This window comes from Geotrypetes seraphini, chromosome 2, assembly GCF_902459505.1.
Source record: "Geotrypetes seraphini chromosome 2, aGeoSer1.1, whole genome shotgun sequence".
NCBI lineage: Eukaryota > Metazoa > Chordata > Amphibia > Gymnophiona > Dermophiidae > Geotrypetes > Geotrypetes seraphini.
The window spans coordinates 518,725,649-518,746,669 of NC_047085.1; the positions used below are offsets into that span (position 1 = coordinate 518,725,649).

The window sequence follows — 21,021 nt, forward strand, 5'->3', positions numbered from 1 at the left end:
TGTGTTCTTTTTGGGTGGGGTTTTCTGGTCTTTTGTGCTTGCAGTGACCAATCCTGGGTGGCTGTCTCTTTTTTGGGTGCTTGTTTGGTTGGGGCAGCCCTGCATTTTGCTTGGAGCTGTTCCTCCTTTGCTGCTGGATGCCGCAGGCTGGGACAGCATCTGGATGGCTCTTCTTTTTTCTACTTGTTACTTCCTCTTTTTTATTCCATTTTTTTATTAGCTGAATGGTGAGACTCGTTACTTGGAATGTTGGAGGTATTAATTCTCCTATTAAAATAGCAAAGATCTTACAAAATTTGCAGAGACTCAAAGCGGATGTTGCTTTGTTGCAGGAAACACACCTTACTGACTTGGAGCATGTTAAATTACGGAGGGGATGGTCTTGATCTTCCTTGTCTTACTGGGGAGCAGCTTGCTCATTTAAATGTGCCAATTGGAACAGAGGAGGTGGAACTCGCTATTAACCAAAGCTCTACTTTGAAAGCCCCTGGGGTTGATGGTTATAGAGCGGAGTTCTATAAACTTATGAAACTTGCTGCTATGTTTAATGTTATGGTCAATGCTGAAGCTATGCCCGAACATCTTAGTGTGGCTCAGATCATAGTCCTTCTGAAACCTGGTAAAGATCCTGCTCTTCCAGAATCGTATCGGCCTATCTCGCTTCTCAATTTTGATGCTAAACTTCTGGCTAAAATCCTGGCCAATCGCTTGGCTCGGCTGTTACCACTCCTTCTTCATGAGTCCCAGGTTGGTTTCGTGTAGGTTCGTTCCGTGGCAAAAAATGTGTGTAAAATACTGCTCTCTTTAGAATATAGCTCTCGTGTCGCTTCTCTTTCTCTGCTTATCAGCTTTGATGCTGAGAAGGCTTTCGACCGTGTCCGTTGGGATTATCTATATGCTACTTTGACTAAATATGGCTTTCAGGGTCGATTCGTTTCCGCGATACGTGCTCTTTATGCCGCTCCCCAGGCCACCATGTGGGTTAATGCTTGTAGATCATCTTTCTTTGAGATACATCATGGCACGCGTCAGGGGTGTCCTTTGTCCCCTTTATTATTTGTCTCGACCCGCTTCTCCGTGATATTCACTCAAATCCGGACATCAAGGGAGTTCTTTAGGGACATCATAGTTTTAAAGTTGCTGCCTTTGCGGATGATCTCTTGGCCTAACTCACGAACCCGTTTTCTTCCTTACCAGCCCTTTTGGAGACTATTAGAGAATATGGTGATTACGCTGGCTTTTGATTAAGCTTAGCTAAATCTGAGGCTCTGCCCTCTTCATTGGCCTTGCAGGCTCAATGGGGTGCCTCCTTCTCTTTGCAGTGGGCTAAGGGCCACTTCCAATATCTTGGGGTGTATCTTGCGACCTGTACGACATCACTTTTTTTGCTTAATGTTACTAAGGTCTTAGATGATACCAGGGTCCAACTTGAGGCCTGGAGGGACCTCCCTTTGACTGATGGGCCGCATAACCCTCATCCGTATGGTGATTTTCCCGCGCTGGCTCTATGTGCTGCAAACTTTGTCCCTTCGGTTGTTGTGAAAAGGCCTTACGCGATTGAACTGCCTATTCTTGCGTTTCTGTTGGAACTCTCGTAAACCACGTGTTCGTTTTTCCTAATTGGTGGGTGGCTGGACTCGGGGGGGGGGGGGGGGGGCCTTGGTCTCCCCGATCTCGGCCTTTACAATGAAGCCTGTTTATTACGGCATTTGAAAGATTGGTTACATGTTGAACACCAGTTTACTCCTCTGGATTTGGAACAGGCTTTTCACGCACCTCACTCATTGGTGAGGTGCTCCAGAGATTCCCGCTGAGTTTCGTGCCTGCGTTCTTTTGAAATCTATGCAGGCTGGGTGTGGGGGAATTTGATAGGTAAAATGGGAGGGGACCGCAGGGTGACGAACCAATTGCCTCTTCGTGGGAACCTGGCCTTTCCTCCGGGACGTGATAACCCTGTTTTTCTTAATTGGGCTGCTCGTGGAATTAGTCAGCTAGAACACCTGTTGACTGAAGAGGGGGGGTCTGCAACCCCTAAAGGCTCTTGGGGATCGCTTAGGTGGGAGCTGGGGTGATACTTTCGCCTATTGCCAGGCTAAACATTATGTTCTTTCACTCCCTCCGGATTGGATTGCGCAGCCCATGGGGGAGCGCCTTAGGGTTTTCTTTGCAGAGGTGGCGCTCCACTCCACTTCGGTGTCGGCATTACATAGGGCCCTCTTCGAGTTTACTGAGCTCAAAGATGTGTTATGCATTCAAGGGAATTGGGGTCGAGATCTTCATATGGATCTTAGTCGCTGGGATATTTTAAGGGTCTTGCTCGCTTGATTACGGGAGAGCTGTTTCGAGAGTGTTATGTGTGAGTGATATATAGGGCCTATTATACTCAGGTGCAAATGCACAAAATTGGGGGTATTGATTCACCTTTCTGTTTGAAATGTGGCCGAGACCCCAATACCTTTGTTCATTCCTTCTGGGATTGTTGGATGGTCCAAGTATATTGGCGGTCTATAGTCCAATACTTATGCGGCTTATTTTGGAGTCCCATTGCGGGTATCATAGCGCAACTGGTTTTAGACCTACCGGGGGCCATCTGGGGCCTGCCTAAGGGGGGGATCCCTCTGGTGTTGTAAGGTGTGTCTTCTTGCTCGTAAAGCTGGACTGCTTCTGAGCCTCCTTCTCTTTGGACCTGGAGATCTTTGGTGCACAATTTGGCCATTTGGGAGGCTCGAGAGGCGGTTGGTTGCCCTCGCCGCAGATGTCGTTTTTTGCTGGTCTGGGGAGTCTGTTTGGCTTCCCTCTCTCCTAGTGGACGTAGTCTCATATTGAACCGTCTCGCTTAGTTTTGTTGCTATGCATCGTGCTAGCTACCGGGATCGGTCGCTACAGGCTTCCCTTCTTTTCTTTTTTTCTCTTTTCTCTCTTTTTCTTATGAGGGGGGGGACTTCTTACAGTAGTTCCATGGGCCACCAGAGTACGGGCCTTTGGGATCTTAGTGACTTCTTGGTCAATTTTTTGTGTGTTTATCAGGGGGGAGTTGGGGTTTGGGGGTTTTTGCTGGATGGGTGGGGTTGGGGAGATGAGGGGAGGGTGGGGATTGCTGCTTCTGTTTATTGTCTATTCAAATAAGTTGTATTGCTGGATACTGGTTCTTTTGCTTTAGTTCTGCTCCTTGCTGTCTATTGCTTGGCATTCTCAATAAAAAAGATTTGAACATAAATCTGTCTCCTTGCATGTAATACCCTCTGATCAGGACATAGAAAGGTTTCTGCCATGCCCTGCTATTTCTTCAGCACTATTTGCGCCTTCAAGGCCTTGCTCAGGAGTGCAACTAGGGCAACTGCCCCCTGGTCAGAGAGCGCCCTAAGCCAGCTGGAAGCTAAAGAAGCATAGCCTGGGCTTTGCAGTCCCCAGTTATGTCTAACACCAGCTCTAGAAGGATACATATTTCAAATCTGATATATTCTAATCTCAAAATAGAAAATAAAATTATTTTTTTTTCTACCTTTTGTTGTCTTGTCATTTTATTCTTCAAATCATGTTGGTCTCAGGCGCTGGTCTCTCTTTTCTTTTGTCTTCTCCTAACTCACTTGCCAGGGTCTCCTGACCATTTCACCTTTCTCACCATCCATCTTCTATCTCTGTATGTATTGTTCCCCATGTTCAGCGTCTCCCTTCTCTGTCTCCTATACATCCCTTTCTAGTATTTCACCTGTGCCCATGTCCTACCTTAATCATCTCACGATTCTATGATCCTCTCCCCCTGTGTACAGCTATACAGTATATTCCTATGCCCCACTGTCCAGCATCTTCCTTCTGTGTTCTTATTCTCCCCGTGTCTAGCCATCTTCTCTCTGTGTCCATATACCACCCTAAGCAGCATTCCCCTTTTTGTCCCTGTCCCATGCTCCCATCTATGCCAATCTCCGTTCTTTTTGTATATCTCCCTGTGTCCAGCTTCTCCCCTTTCTTACTCCCTTACACCAATGTCTCTCACACTCTCTCCTCCCTCCCTTCGCTATATTCAATATTTCACTCACTCTCCCTTCATTCCCTTGGTTCAGTTTTTCTCTTTCCCTTCCCGATCTTCCTCCCTGTTGGTCCTGCACCTCTTTCACTTCCCTCTAGCCCACCCCCCCTTTCCTATTGGAAGGGTCCAAAACCTCTATCCCCTCCCTTCAATGCACAGGTGTGGGTCGGGCACCTATCCCTTCCTTCCAGCTCCACTCCACCCACCACATGGGCCCAACATTTCTTTCCCTTGCCTACCCATCCCCAATCCTTAGACCAGATCCAGCAACTGTCTCCCTTCCCTTCAGGTCCAGCTGGTTTAGCAGCTCAACCAAGCAAACCCCTTCTCCCTTTGCTGGTGCAGCAGCAGCACCCATCCACCCTATGGTGGTCCAACAGCCCCCCCCCTTTCGCTCCCTCCTTCCCTCACCCTGATTGCGGGTCAAAACTGGCAAAAAAAAAAACCCCAACAAATCTTTTGACTCCCCTGCATCGGCCCTTTTGCTCCTCCCGGGGTGAACCTACCAGCCTCTTAGAAGGTTTGTAGGATGAAGACGCAACATCACATGCAGGGCTGCTCTGGAATCTTTTTCCCGCTGAGTCCCGCTTGCTCCTCTCATTGTCACGGGCTCTCATGCCCCTTACCAACCCCCGTACCTTTTTGGCACAAGGTTGCTGCCCGCATCGGCGCTCTCTCTGCCGACACCAACATGGGCAACATACTTCTCAAGCCAGAGAAGTTTAGTAGGAACGGGGAAAGGGAAGGGGCACCACTGCTCCAGGCGCCGCTCCCCTTTAATACGCCACTGCCAAGACCTGCCTATTTCCACGCTCCTTTCTTGACTCGCGCATAAATTTAGGTTTCACATCCCACGTCTAAATATATGTGCATGACACTTAATTGATTCTAATTAACACTACTAATTGCTTGTTAAAATGCCAGTTATTGCTGCTAAAGCTTGTTCAGTTAAATTGCGCATAGAATTTTGGGGAATTTTTGTAGGGCTGTGAGGGGGGTGTGAGCGATACACGACGTGGATGGGTTGTGAGCTGGAGTGGGCCTGGGGACCAAGGGTGGCCTTTATGGGGAGCAGGTGCCCTGTTACATGAGGGTAGTCGGATTTAGACGTCAACTCTTTGGTAAACCGCCTAGAAATGAAAGGTATTGGGATAGAAGACACCAATGGAATGTAATAGTGGAAATAAGAACATAAGAAATGCCTCTGCTGGGTCAGACCCGAGGTCCATCGTGCCCAGCAGTCCGCTCACGCGGTGGCCCAACAGGTCCAGGACCTGTGCAGTAATCTTCTATCTATACCCCTCTATCCCCATTTCCAGTAGGAATTTGTCCAATCCTTTCTTGAACCCCAGTACCGTACTCTGCCTTATAACGTCCTCTGGAAGTGCATTCCAGGTGTCCACCACACGTTGGGTAAAGAAGAACTTCCTAGCATTTGTTTTGAATCTGTCCCCTTTCAACTTTTCCGAATGCCCTCTTGTTCTCTTATTTTTTGAAAGTTTGAAGAATCTGTCCCTCTCTACTCTCTCTATGCCCTTCATGATCTTGTAAGTCTCTATCATATCCCCTCTAAGTCTCCTCTTCTCCAGGGAAAAGAGACCCAGCTTCTCCAATCTCTCAGAATATGACAGGTTTTCCATACCTATTATCAGACGTGTTGCTCTCCTTTGAACCCTCTCGACTAACGCCATATCCTTCTTAAGATACGGCGACCAATATTGCCCTTCAAGACCTACAAGATCATGAAGGGCAATGAGAGAGTAGAGAGGGACAGATCCTTCAAACTTTCAAAACATAAAAGAACAAGAGGGCATTCGGAAAAGTTGAAAGGGGACAGATTCAAAACAAATGCCAGGAAGTTCTTCTTTACCCAATGTGTGGTGGACACTTGGAATGCGCTTCCAGAGGACGTAATCGGACAGAGTATGGTACTGGAGTTCAAGAAAGGATTGGACAATTTCCTGCTGGAAAAAGGGATAGAGGGGTATAGATGGAGGGCTACTGCACAGGTCCTGGACCTGTTGGGCCGCCGCGTGAGCGGACTGCTGGGCACGATGGACCTCGGGTCTGACCCAGTGGAGGCACTGCTTATGTTCTTATGTCTCTGGTAATGGGAACTAAACCATGTGCAGCTGTCCGAAGCTTTTCCAAGTGACATAAAGAACCATGGCCAGGATGATTCCTGTCTTGAGGGGTTTTTTTTTTTTTTTTTAGGAAACGTGCGTCCCGATTGGCTAGGACACCGTTTATAGAATTTGCCCTGGTCCAGGTAGTTTCCACTTTTTACATTCAGTCCTTTTGCTTACGGAACAGAAAAAGTGGAAGCTGGCTGGACTATGTGTATAGCCCTCGCTGGCGACTCTCCCAACTGAAGGTAGTTGGCCTGAGAACTTTTCAGCACCAGCAAAGATTGCATTTCCCGTTGCCTCAATCATACAGAGCAAAAAAACCATGGGCACCTGATCAGTGGCCCAGTAAGCTTGAGAAGTGCCCAGGGCAGTGGTGCTCCTCCCCTGCCAAGTGTACCCCCTTCCTGTTCCCCGTACGGCTCACCCTTTGATGTAACTTCCTAGGCACGGGTCCCAGAATTGACATCAGAGAGAGCGCCAACGTGGGCAACAACCTCATGCCGGGGAAGTAAAAAGTACGGGGAAGGCAAGGGTCGTGCGCGGCGAGAGAGGGGGCCAGACCCTTAGCAAGAATGCACCCGGGGCGAACCACCCCCTTACTATGCCACTGCACTTAGGTTCAAACAATTTTTATTGATGCAATCAACAGCAAAAACAATACAAGGGCACCCAAATGGTGCATAGTACAGTCAAAGATGCATCATATATTATAATATAACAAGCATGTACAGAAGAAGAGTAACATCAACAAAACTCCCCCCCCCCCTTCTAAGCTATGCTGGGAGAGCGAGGCCAGAGGGGGCAGATACCACGCCACTTCACCCCAACCCAACCCCACAGAACATACCCACAACTAAGTGCCAGAACCTTTCAATACCCCCCCTCCCCAATCCCCCCAACCCTCCCCCCAGTGGTACTCTCCACCCCGTCCCACCATAACTCACTTAGGTCAAATCTCAACCATTGGCCTAAAAAATCTCAATTTGCCCATTGAATGTGCTAATAAAATTTTTCAGACATTTTTTAGTCTAAATTAATTATATAAAGTGCCATTAATATAAATTAGTATAAAAGTATTAAGAGAAATACCACTATTAAACTCCAACACTACTTCTTAAATCCTACGAGGCTTCCTTTGAATTAAATACTAAGGCTTTGTCAGGGATAAGGTGCTGAAAACCAGTGGTGGAGTAAGGAGGGGTCGGAGGGGCGGTCTACCCCAGGTGCCGTCTTGGTGAGGGCGGAGACGTTGGTCTTCCACTGCTGCTTCCCTTCCCCCGTACCTCTGTAATGTTCCTGGTGTGAGCAGCAACCCTCCAACCTGTTGTCTTGCCAGTGTCGGCTCTTCCTCCGATGTCACTTCCTGGACCCGCGCCTAGGAAGTGATGTCAGAGGAAGAGCCAACGCTGGCGAGACAGCAGCTTGGGGGTTGCAGCTCGCGCCAGGAACATTACAGAGTAATGGGGAAGTGACAGGGAAGGAGCGCCTCTCCCCCTCGCTATGTCACCGCTGAAAACCTTGACACATGAAAATAAATTGTGACAAATGGAACAAATGATTTAAATCAAAATCTTTAAATGCTGAGTAAAGCAAACATTACTTGTAGTGATTAACTCGCTCTTGAAAACGGTGCCTCGATCTGAACGCTGGGAAGCTTTTAACCAATCAGGATTTGCCATGTCAGAACTTGAATAACCCAATAAAATGCAGTGTTTAATGATTAGAGGAATGATTTTAATGGATTTTAAACCTAGTATGAGAAACGCTGGTAAGTCTGGATTGAAAACTCATTTTTCTGAAACGTGTTAGCAGCTTATCATTGAGTCAACTATACCATGATGCACATGAGTAAAAATATAAGAATATGTAAAAGGTTCAAGAACCATTAAAGAGTTACAATCTTTACATGTTTGTAGTTCAACATGTCAAAAAATTGCCAAACAAAATGAAATAGAGAAATGGATTCAATGAATCATAGCTTGCCACGTCGGAAATTAAGTGAACCAATCAGATGTGGCTCAATAATGGTTGTGGGAATGATTTAGTGAATTTAAGTATTTTAAAGAATTTTAAATTTAATGGGAAAATCCCTAAATAAATTTTAATAATGAAGGAACTGAATAAGTGAAGAGAATATATATTGTGATTTGTTGATGATTGTGTGAACTGTGTCACAATATTTTCCGGTTGGAAACATGATCAGTGACTCAAGTGCACAGAATGAAGTATTTCATTCTTACCTTGAAACTTCATGAACTCATGTTAACATACTGGGTCCATCAAGCCCAGTAGCCCATTCAAGTCACTAGTACCTGGCCAAAACCCAAAGAGTAGCAACATTCCATGCTACCGATCCATAGCAAACAGAGGCTTCCCCTATATCTTAATAACAGACTATGGACTTTTCCTCCAGGAATTTGTCCAAACCTTTCTTAAAACCAGCTACGCTATCTGGGCAGACTAGATGGGCCATTTGGCCTTTATTTGCCATCATGTTTCTATGCTCTTACCACATCCTCTGCCAGATCTTAACTATTGTCTGAGTGAAAAAAAAATTTCCTCCTATTGGTTTTAAAAGTATTTCCCTGTAACTTCAATTTTTGACAGAGTGAAAAATCAATCCACTTGTACCCGTTCTACTCCACTCAGGATTTTTTAGACTTCAACCAGAATGGAAACAATAGTAAGGGCGGACGACTTGGAATCACTATGGGTTAAGCTACCAGGAGGAACTGGAGCAGACACAAAATTGGGTCTGTACTATCGCCCACCTGGACAAACGGAAGAAATCGACCAGGATCCGGAGGCTGAACTGAGGCAGGTATGAAAAAGCGGAAGTGTGGTGGTGATGGGAGACTTCAACTACCCGGGAATAAACTGGAGTATTGGGCACTCAAACTGCATGAGGGAGACCAAATTCCTGGAGGTCACGAGGGATTGTTTCATGGAACAGCTGGTCACAGAACCAACACGGGGTGATGCCACTCTTGACCTAATCCTCAACGGACTAGGGGGACCCACTAAGGAGGTGGCGGTACTACCCCCACTAGGAAACAGCGATCACAACACGATCTAGTACAGGCTAGAAATTGGATCATCAAAGGTGAAAAGAACTACAATGACTGCACTTAACTTCAAAAAAGGGAATTATGATGCCATGAGGAAAATGGTGGGAAAGAAACTCAACGACAGCGCAAGGAAGATGGAGTCCGTAGAAAATGCCTGGACCATACTCAAGGGCAGTGCACGAAGCACAGAACCTGTGCATCCCCAAGTACAGGAAAGGGTGCAAAAAAAATAGGAAAAAAAACCCAGTGTGGATAACAAATGCAGTGAAAAAGGCGATAAGTGACAAGAAAGCATCATTCAAAAAATGGAAAAAGGACAAAACAGAGGAGAACTAAAAGGAACACAAAAATCACCAAAAGGAGTGTCATCGAGTGGTTAGGAAAGCAAAAAAAGAATATGAAGAGAGACTGGCAGGGGAAGCAACAAACTTCAAATCATTCTTCAGGTACGTTAAGGGGAAGCAACCAGCAAGGGAGGAAGTGGGACCCTTGGATGATGGGGACAGAAAGGGAGTGGTAAAAGAGGAAAAGGAGATAGCTGACAGGCTAAATAAGTTCTTCACGTCAGTTTTCACGAGGGAGGACACAACCAACATTCCGGAGCCCGAGGAGATCGTAAAAGGAGACCAGGATGAAAATCTGGTCCAGCTAGAGGTGAGCAAGGTGGATGTCCTCAGGCAGATAGACAGGCTAAAGAGCGACAAATCGCCAGGTCCGGATGGCATTCACCCAAGGGTACTCAAGGAACTAAGGAACGAAATAGCTGAGCTACTTCGACAAATATGCAACCTATCCCTAAAAACTGGAGAGATTCCGGAAGACTGGAAAATAGCAAATGTCACGCCCATCTTCAAGAAAGGCTCAAGGGGAGACCCAGGAAACTACAGGCCGGTGAGCTTGACCTCGGTCCTGGGAAAGATGATGGAAGCACTGATTAAAGACAGCATCTGGGAACACATTGACAACTATGGGCAGCTAAAGTCGAGCCAGCATGGCTTCTGCAAGGGCAGGTCATGCCTTATTATACTTCTTTGAGGGGGTAACCAGCCAGGTGGATAAAGGGGAATCCATAGATATCATTTACCTTGACTTCCAAAAAGCCTTCGACAAAGTGCCACACGAAAGACTACTAAGGAAGCTATGGAACCCTGGGGTGCAAGGGGAGGTCCACCGATGGATCAAAAACTGGCTGGCGGACAGGAAACAGAGGGTTGGAGTAAAGGGACATTACTCAGACTGGCAATGGGTCACGAGCGGAGTTCCACAGGGGTCTGTGCTGGGACCACTCCTATTCAATATATTCATTAATGACCTGGAAGCAGGAACAAAATGTGAGGTTATTAAATTTGCGGATGACACCAAACTATATCGCAAGGTCAATAACATGGAGGACTGCGAAGATCTCCAAAAAGATCTGACAACACTGGAAAAATGGGCCAAAAAGTGGCAAATGAGTTTTAACATAGGGAAATGCAAGGTCATGCATATAGGAAAAAAAACCCCGATGTTCACTTACAAAATGGGGGGGTCAGCGCTAGAGGTGAGCGACCTTGAAAGAGACCTGGGAGTGATGGTAGACACAACATTGAAGTCGTCGGCGCAGTGTGCCACGGCCTCAAGGAAAGCAAACAGAATGTTGGGTATCATTAAGAAGGGTATCACGACCAAGACAAAGGAAGTCATCCTGCCACTGTATCGTGCTATGGTGCGCCCGCACCTGGAGTACTGTGTCCAGTTCTGGTCGCCGTACCTCAAGAAGGACATGGAGGTACTTGAGAGGGTCCAGAGAAGAGCAACTAAGCTAATAAAGGGCATGGAGGACCTCTCATATACTGACAGACTGAAAAAGCTAGGGCTTTTCTCCCTGGAAAAGTGGAGACTTAGAGGAGACATGATAGAAACCTTCAAGATCATAAAGGGCATAGAAAAAATAGACAGGGACAGATTTTTCAAATTAAGGGGATCAATAAGTACAAGGGGGCACTCAGAGAAATTGAAAGGGGAGAGGTTTAGAACAAACGCCAGGAAGTTCTTTTTCACACAGAGGGTGGTGGATACATGGAACGCACTACCAGAGGATGTGATAAACAGGAGCACGCTACAGGGATTCAAAGAAGCTTTGGATAGGTACTTGGAAGACAAAGGGATTGAGGGGTACAGATAAGAGTTAAGGTAGATTATAGGGATGGGATTAGAGGTAAGTTACAAAATTAATCAGGGACCACTGTTCAGGCACTAGGCCTGATGGGCCGCCGCGGGAGCGGACCGCTGAGCAAGATGGACCTCTGGTCTGACTCAGCAGGGGCAACTTCTTATGTTCTTAATCATATCTCCCCTCAGCCGTCTCTTTTCCAAGCTGAAGAGCCCTAACCTTTTTAATCTTTCCTCATATGAGAGGAGTTCCATCCTTTTTATCATCTTGGTCGCACTTCTTTGAGCCGTTTCTAGCGCCACTCTATCTTTCTTGGAGATAAGGAGACCAGAATTGAATGGTGCGATACAGAGGCATTATAACATTATTTCTAAATCATTTTTAGCATTCTGTTTACTTTTTTGGCCGCCACCACACATTGAGTGAAAGGTTTCATCGTATTGTCTACGATGGCACCCAGATCGTTTTCTTGGGCACTAACTCCCAAGGTGGACCCTAGCATCCAGTAACTGATTCAAATGATGAAATAGAAAACGGAAAAAATGAATGAATTTAATAAAAAGGACTCCAATCTATCTTATCGTTTAATCCATTTGGTTAAAGTGAGTTAATGTGAAATATCCATTAAGACTCTTTCCTTTTCCAGGCCATTTCTCGATCACCTCTCCTCTGATTATTCTCAATAGTTTCTATGGCAAATCATTGTAAGTGATTGAAAGAGTGTTTACTTTTATTTCAATGCGCTACCTTAGGTTCATCGATGACATTTCTTTTGATGTTGGTTTTATGTTCCAACGTGTGGATCCTCAGTTCCCCTGTAGTCATACTGACATAGACCACATGGACATCTTATGGCATAACCAACATAGGCTGTCTAGCATAGTGCTAAAATGGTTATGTGTAATCTACCAGATGGAAAAGCTTATTGAAGAGCAAAGTTCAATAATCGAGATCAATTCTTATGGAACAATGTTTCATTGGCTGATAGTAAAGATATCTTAACCCGTGTTCTTAAACATCCCACACACAGTTCAACACTACCTGACTTGAAAAGAAAACGCTGAGATATAGTAAATCTATACCTACCTTTCCAGGGGTTCAACTGAGGTTCGCCTTTTCCCGAGGGAAAATTTTAAAAGAACTTTTATGTCCATCATCATTCCCAAGACAAGAGTATTCACAATATACTTCCCATGGGACATTTTAAATGCGGTTCTTGTTCCATATGTGCAATAACTTTACAAATAGATCGTAATTCCACGATCTGCTGGTAAGAGCAGATAGCGTAGCTGGTATTAAGAAAGGTTTGGACAAGTTCCTGGAGGAAAAGTCCATAGTCTGTGTGCCCTGTATCGGTAGCATGGAATATTGTTACGTCCTGGGTTTTGGCCAGGTACTAGTGACCTGGATTGGCCACCGTGAGAACAGGCTACTGGGCTTGATGGACCATTGGTCTGACCCAGTATGGCTATTTTTACATGCATCCCCTCATACATTGGGCTGTTTTGGGGCTGCTTTTTCAAGGTAATTAATTAGGCAGGGGAAGTGAGTGGGAATTGGAAGGGAATTAATAATGGAATATGGGAGGGGTGAGGGAGAGAAGCAGGAAAGAGAAAATCATGCAGAGCAGAAGGAATGAAAAAAGAGAGGAAGGGGACTGATAAAGGAAAGTAAATCATTTTAATTAGGGTTACCAGATGTCGGGATTTACCTGGAAAGGTCCAGGGTGTCTAGATGGCTTTCTAAACTGTCCAGGGAATAGCTCTTGCCTGTCTCCCACCTTCTTCCTCTGCTGAAATATAATCTTCAGGTGACCCAGCAGCTTCAGTGAGGTGAGCCTGCTGCTATCAGACTGACCCAGAAGCCTCTCTGTAGCATCCCACTTACCATACACAAGAACAAGAAGCCGCTGAAGAGAGAAGGCTTCTGGGGCAGGCAAAGGGCAGCAGGCTCACCTTACTAATGCTGCTGGCTAGCCTGAAGATTAAATTTTGGCAGAGGAGGTGGGAGACAGGTAGAGCCAAACCTGAGTCCGGCGTGGGCTGGGGCTGAAGAGAGAGGGAGCCCAAGCCACCAGGTGGGGGTTGAAAGGAGGGAGAGAGAAAAAGCAGCTGGGGGGGAGAGGGGGTATTGGAAGGAGAGATAGAAAAGCACTATAAGGGGGACAGAGGATGGAAAGGGGGAATAAGGAAATGGGTGAAAGGTGGGGGGGGTAGGTGGAAGGGGAGTGGTGGGGTGAAGGCAGGGACATTTGTCCTTTTTTTGAGTTCATAAATCCAGTAACCCTACACCAAATGAGCCCCTTAATATAACCTAAATGTCCTGAGCAGCAGATGTGACTCCTGATGTTGAACTCAAGGACAGAGAAGGTGGGTGAAGAAAGGAGGGAGCCAGGGCTGGACATCACCTGAGGGGGGAGACTGCTGCCCACTTGCTGCCCTTCCCCTCCAGGGCTCCTCCCTCCCTTCCAGCAGAAGCTCCAACTCCTCCTCTTCCAAGAAGAACTGACTGCATCACTCTGAAGCTCCGCCTCTCCTTTGTGATGTCATGGGAGGGAGGAGCTAGAGCTGGAGGTGGTGCTTTGGAGATGTGCAACGGGAAAAGACTAAGCCCCAAACTGCCCCTCAGGAGGGAGCCAGGGCTGGAGAACACCTGAGGAGGGAGACTGCTGCCCTTCTCCTCTAGGGTTCCATTCCCAGCCCTGGCTTCTTCCTTCCAGCACAAGCTCCAACTGCTCCTCTTCCCTCTGACCAATCAGCACTAGAAGGGATGGAACCAAGAAGAAAGGGCTGCGTCACTCTGAAGCTCCGCCTCCCCTATGTGATGTCATGGGAGGGAGGACCTAGAGCTGGAGGCGGTGCTGTGGAGATGTGCAGTGAGAAAGGACAAACTCCTCTTTCCGCTCTCCAGGACCATTCTGACCAATGAGAGGCAGAACGAGCCGAAGCTCCTCCTTTTCTCCCCTCCCTCCCCCAATCAGGGCTAGAGGGTGGACCTTTGCACAACTCTCCCCGCCCCAGGAACATTTTGATCAGTCAACACTACAAGGGATTCAATCTGTGCGTCTCTCAGTAGATTGAATCCGCCCCCTTCTGTGACGCCATCAGTCTGTGCCGAACCGGAAGCCTCGTGTTTCCCCCTTTCTTTGTTCCTTTCTATGCCAAATCCTTCTCAGCTTCTCTCCCTCCCTCAAGCGCTGAAGAGACTAATTCTGGGCCAGTTGAGGAAAATGTCTGCAGGAGCTTCTGGCCAGGTAAGAGACTAACATCCTTCCATCTTGTTGCAATCACTGCTGCAGTTTTCTCATCTGGGGCTGGAGCCTGGCCCTTGGGGAGACATCAGAGTTTGTGGAAATCTGACCCTACTCTAGGCCTAGGTGGTACTGGACACCTAAAAGAACAGCTCTGGGACTTCTAGGGCTAGATTCACTAAACAAATCTGGAACACCGACTGGGCTGCACGATCAACAGAAGAAGCGACTGCTCTCTGCCTGAATTCTCCTGCCCCAACTCTCCTCTTGCCGCCCTGCTCACTGCTCCGACTCAACGCCCTGCTCTTGCTCCAGATGTCTCCTGCTGCCCTGCTCTTGCCCTGAATCTCTCCTGCTGCCCTGCTCTTGCCCCGAATCTCTCCTGCCAACTTCTCCCTGCCCCGAATCTCTCCTGCTGCTCTGCTCTCTGCCCCGAACCTCTCCTGCTGCCCTGCTCTTGCCCTGAATCTCTCCTGCTGCCCTGCTCTTGCCCTGAATCTCTCCTGCCGCCCTGCTCTTGTCCCGAATCTCTCCTGCCAACTTCTCCCTGCCCCGAATCTCTCCTGCTGCCCTGCTCTCTGCCCCGAACCTCTCCTGCTGCCCTGCTCTTGCCCCAAACCTCTCCTGCTGCCCTGCTCTCTGCCCCGAATCTCTCCTGCTGCCTTGCATTCTGCCCCGAATGTCTTCTGCTGCCCTGCTCTTGCCCCGAACCTCTCCTGCTGCCCTGCTCTTGCCCCGAACCTCTCCTGCTCCCTGCTCTTGCCCCGAACCTCTCCTGCTGCCCTGCTCTTACCCCAAATCCCTCGTCCTACCCTGCTCTCACCCCAAATCTCAGTCTAAGCAACAAAGTTCATGATCTGCAAGCCCTGATATTAGAGGCAGATCTAGATATTGTTGCTATCACAGAGACATGGTTCAGTGAATCACATGGATGGGATGCAAACATACCGGGATATAATCTTTTTAGGAAGGACAGAGATGGTCATAAAGGTGGAGGAGTAGATCCAAGATGGCCGCACGAGGAGTTGTTTGAGCTTCACTCTCCCTGAAGCTCCTTAAAATATCTTTGTCTACTGTAATTATTTACCTGGTTTATAATGCCGAAGAGGAGGGGACGCAGCGCTGCTGGAGCCTCGCAGCGCTCCAGAACGGCCGTCTTCGGAAACATCGAGGAGCTGATGAGGAGAATGCAGGGCACGCCGACAGCTTCGGGGAGTTCCCCGCGGGAGACGCATGGTGGAGGCGCATCTGTGTCGCTCTCCATGGGGCCGGAGACATCGTTGAGTCCCGAAGTAAGGGCACCTCCCCCACGCCCTCAGTCAACCAGTTCCCCGCGAGAGGAGGTACTTCCTGAGGTCGGAGTTCACCTCCTCCCGGAGGCTAAGGAGAACAACGGGGGAACTGTGTGGCAGGACTCCCTGCTGGTGCAGAGGAGTCTGAGCGAGGAGACTGAGGAGGAAGCGGTGGGGGATGAGAGAATTCGACAGACTGCTGTAGGAGACACGCTGCCAGAGGGTGAGCTAACCAAATTAAAATTACAACCTTTACAACCTTTTCAAATTGAGAAGCCCCGAGAGGTTACATTAGATTCTCTGTGGGATCTTGTGGCCAATTTGGCAAGATCTATAAACCCACAACTACAACAATTAGAAAAGAAACTTAATAACCATGAAATTGAGATTAAAAATTTAAAGACTGGACTTGAGGACTCAAAAACTTCAGTACAGAATGTCTGTCAAGAATTAAAAGTCTCCCAACAAATTACTGAGACATTAATTAAAGACAATACTAACCTAAGAAGGAAGATGGAGGCAATGGAAAATTTATCTCGTAATAATAATCTCAGACTGATAAATTTCCCTAGGGTTCCTATGATAGCCCCAAGGGAAATGTTGAAACGTTATATGACGGAAGTATTGGAACTTTCTGAAGAGTCGTTACCACCATTTACGCAGGTCTATTACCTTCCAAATAAAACTCAAGACCAACAACAACAGAAAATGGGACCTGATTTAATGAACATATCTAATATTTTGGAAACGTCTGATAGAGAATTGATGACCCCAGCCACTTTACTTTTGACAGTAGCTCTCGCACCAGATAAAAACTGGTTGCTGAGACTCTTCTTTAAAAATAAACACAAAGAATTTTTAGGTTGTAAAATTCAGATGTTCCCAGATTTGGCTAGGGATACACAGAGAAGGAGACGAGAATTTTTGTTAAGGAAACCTGGTGTTATATCTCTGGGGGCGACCTTTTACTTGCGACATCCATGTAAATGTGTTGTTAATTATCATTCTCATAAATATGTTTTCTTTGAGCCATCTCAACTGACAACCTTTCTCTCAACTGCACCTCTGGAGAAAGAAAGTGCTTAGTTTAAGAAAGGGTGCTTTAATCTCATTCAACTAGTTATTGCTTGGTTTAAATATAATTTCTTTGATTCGCCTATTACCCCTCTTGGATCTGATTGAGGACTTGAGTAGAAATTTATGCTTATATTTGATATTCTTTTATATATCTTTTCAATTGTATTAATTTCATGCTGAATTTCCTTTCTGTACAAGTTTTATGCTTGATTATATTGAAAAATTCAATAAATATTAAATAACATAAAGGTGGAGGAGTAGCTCTCTATGTAAAGATCAATATCCAAGCGACCGAAATGCAAGGGACCTGGGGAGAGGAAGAAGCGATATGGATTGCTCTGAAAAGAGAAGATGGAACTTCTATCTACGTGGGTGTAGTCTACAGACCTCCGACTCAATCGCAGCAAATTGATAAGGATCTGATTGTGGATATCCAAAAGTTTGGAAGGAAAGAGGAGGTTCTGCTGTTGGGAGATTTCTACCTGCCGGATGCGGACTGGAATGTTCCGTCTGCGGAATCGGAAAGAAGTAGGGAGATTGTGGATGCCTTTCAAGAGGCTCTGCTCAGGCAAATGGTGACGGAACCCACAAGGGAAAAAGCGATATTGGATCTGGTCCTCACAAATGGAGAGAGTATCTCTAATGTTCGAGTGGGTGCTCACCTGGGTAGTAGCGATCATCAAACGGTTTGGTTTGATATAACGGCTAAAGTGGAGAGCGGCCGCACGATACTTAAAGTCCTAGATTTCAAACGTACGGACTTTAATGCAATGGGAAAGTACCTGAAGAAAGAGCTGTTAGGATGGGAGGACATAAGAGAAGTGGAAAGACAGTGGTCTAAGCTGAAAGGAGCGATAAAAATGGCTACGGACCTTTATGTGAAGAAAATCAATAAAAACAAGAGAAAAAGGAAGCCGATATGGTTCTCCAACCTAGTGGCTGAGAAAATAAAGGCGAAAGAGTTGGCGTTCATGAAATATAAAAAACCCCAAAAAGAGGAGAGCAGAAAGGACTACAGGGTGAAACTGAAAGAAGCCAAGAGAGAGATACGTTTGGCGAAGGCACAGGCGGAAGAACAAATGGCTAAAAATGTAAAAAAGGGAGATAAAAATTTTTTCAGATATATTAGTGAAAAGAGGAAGATAAAAAATGGAATTGCTAGGCTAAAAGATGCTGGGAACAAATATGTGGAGAGTGATGAGGAGAAAGCAAATGTGCTAAACAAATACTTCTGTTCTGTGTTCACAGAAAAAAATCCTGGAGAATGACCGAGATTGTCTGGCAAAGTTACACGAGAAAATGGAGTAGATTCTGCGCCGTTCACGGAGGAGGGTGTTTATGAGCAACTTGAAAAACTGAAGGTGGACAAAGCGATGGGACCAGACGGGATCCATCCCAGGATACTAAGGGAGCTCAGAGAGGTTCTGGCGAGTCCTATTAAAGACTTGTTCAACAAACCTCTGGAGACGGGAGTGATTCCTGGGGATTGGAGGAGAGCGGATGTGGTCCCTATTCATAAAAGTGGTCACAGGGATGATGCAGGAAACTACAGGCCGGTGAGCCTCACTTCAGTTGTTGGAAAAATAATGGAAGTGTTGCTGAAAGAAAGGATAGTGTATTTCCTTGAATCTAATGGGTTACAGGATCCGAGGCAACATGGCTTTACAAAAGGTAAATCGTGCCAAACGAACCTGATTGAATTTTTTGATTGGGTGACCAGAGAGCTGGATCGAGGACATATGCTAGATGTAATTTACTTGGATTTCAGCAAAGCCTTTGATACAGTTTCTCATAGGAGGCAGTTGAACAAACTTGAAGGGCTGAAGTTAGGACCCAAAGTGGTGAACTGGGTCAGAAACTGGCTGTCGGACAGACGCCAGAGGGTGGTGGTTAATGGAAGTCGCTTGAAGGAAGGAAAGGTGACTAGTGGAGTCCCTCAGGGTTCGGTGCTGGGACCAATCCTGTTCAATATGTTTGTGAGTGACATTGCTGAAGGGTTAGAAGGAAAAGTGTGCCTTTTTGCAGATGATACCAAGATTTGTAACAGAGTAGACACCGAAGAGGGAGTGGAGAATATGAAAAAGGATCTGCAAAAGTTAGAGGAATGGTCTAATGCCTGGCAACTAAAATTCAATGCAAAGAAATGCAGAGTAATGCATTTGGGGATTAATAATAGGAAGGAACCGTATATGCTGGGAGGAGAGAAGCTGATATGCACGGACGGGGAGAGGGACCTTGGGGTGATAGTGTCCGAAGATCTAAAGGCGAAAAAACAGTGTGACAAGGCAGTGGCTGCTGCCAGAAGGATTCTGGGCTGTATAAAGAGAGGCGTAGTCAGTAGAAGGAAGAAGGTGTTGATGCCCCTGTACAGGTCATTGGTGAGGCCCCAATTGAAGTATTGTGTTCAGTTTTGGAGATCGTATCTGGCGAAACCCGTTGGTTTAAAGTGGGTTAAAACCATGGGCTCGCAAATAAAAAGAAAAGTAAAAAATAAGAGGTCGTTGCTCTGTAAGCATCAACAGATGGTCTGTGCATGCGTGGAGATGGCTATTCAGCAATCCCTGCAGTCGGTTGGGGGCGTGATTCCGAGTGTCCGTATTTGCATGAGGAGGCATCGTGAATCAGGTCCCCGGATCGGATCGGTAGGTCCGTTTAGTGAATCTGGGCCAAAGACTCTTTTCTACTTTACGTCTTGCACTGTAACTTATTCAAAAGATAGCATTAAAGGTGGAAAGGAAAAAAGCCCAGAGCCTCGCCATTCATGATGTATAATTATCAAATCCTCTTAAAGGGCAATCATTTACATGGTCTCTGATGGCGGCCAGTGTTGTGCTGCAATGCTGCTTTCGGGAATCATTGGACCAAATTCTCTCTCTTTCCCTGGTTCTTAGCAACTCTCTGACCTAGAACCCTATTCTGGGACGGTGTCTTGATTCTAAATGATATACACCCGGCAAACTTTACCCTTCACTAGTGTACACCAGCACATAAGCATTGCCTCTGCCGAGTCAGACCATCATAGGGCCTGCGGCGGTCCCCCAGGTCAATGACCTGTAGTGATAGCATTTTGTACTGTATAGTAACCTCTAATTGTACCCCTGGATTCCCTTACCCTCCAGGAACCCGTCCAATCCCTTTTTGAAACCCAAAACTGTACTCTGCTCAACCACCCCCTCTGGAAGCGCATTCCAGGTGTCCACCACCCTCTGGGTGAAGAAGAACTTCCTAGCATTTGTTCTGAACCTATCTTCCTTCAATTTTTTTGAGTGCCCTCTAGTTTTTGTTGCCCCCGCCAGTCTGAAGAATCTGGGTTCAATGCAGAAAATGCTGAGAGTGTTTCTGTTTTGTATTTCAGACGCGGGTCACTTTTGAGGACATCACAGTCTCTTTCTCCCAGGAGGAGTGGGAGTATTTAAATGAGGAACAGAAGGACCTTTACAGGGAGGTGATGAAGGAGAATTATGAGACCCTGAGCTCACTGGGTAAGGGATGATTTTACATTTGTATGTTTAAATCTGTTCTTTAATAAAGAACCACAAACAAAGGCCAAATGACAGGGAATAAGTATTTGAGTTTTACAAGCAAGGTGACCCCCCTCCCAAGGGCTGGACTCTGATGTCCTCCACAGAACTCCTCCAACCCCCACCCCTCCCCCTCCCCAAATCCAGTTTCAAAGAAGTAACCAAGGTCAGACAGGTGGGTTTGAAAACAATTGCAGTCTGTTCAAAATGTGACGACGACTCCCTGGAGGCAAAATGTCCAAATAAGGAGAGGAGCGAGCCATTCGGGCCTCCCATCCCATAAGTTTGTGTAATTTATTTCTCCAATACCAGAAGGAGGGAGGAACGTCAGCCGACCAATAATTCAAAATACCCTTTTTCCCCCAAATATAGCATTTGCTCAAAAACAGTTTTTCAGCAGACGTATAGACAAAAAACCAGAAAAGTGATCAAACAGCATGTGAAGCGCAGAGAGAGGAACGGGAACGTGCAACAGTCCCTGTAAGATGGAGGCCAGATCCTCCCA

General features: G+C 46.5%; 1 protein-coding gene across 1 annotated transcript in view; it reads left to right on the plus strand.

Annotated features, from left to right (window-relative positions):
* Window positions 1-14,418: 14,418 nt before the first annotated feature.
* Window positions 14,419-21,021, plus strand: part of LOC117355029 (zinc finger protein 850-like) — a 92,246-nt gene continuing 85,643 nt past the window's right edge. Inside the window, exon 1 of the mRNA XM_033932975.1 lies at window positions 14,419-14,629. Within this exon, the coding sequence (XP_033788866.1) occupies window positions 14,534-14,629 (96 nt within the window). The 5' untranslated portion in view covers window positions 14,419-14,533. The remainder of the gene's footprint in view (window positions 14,630-21,021) is intronic.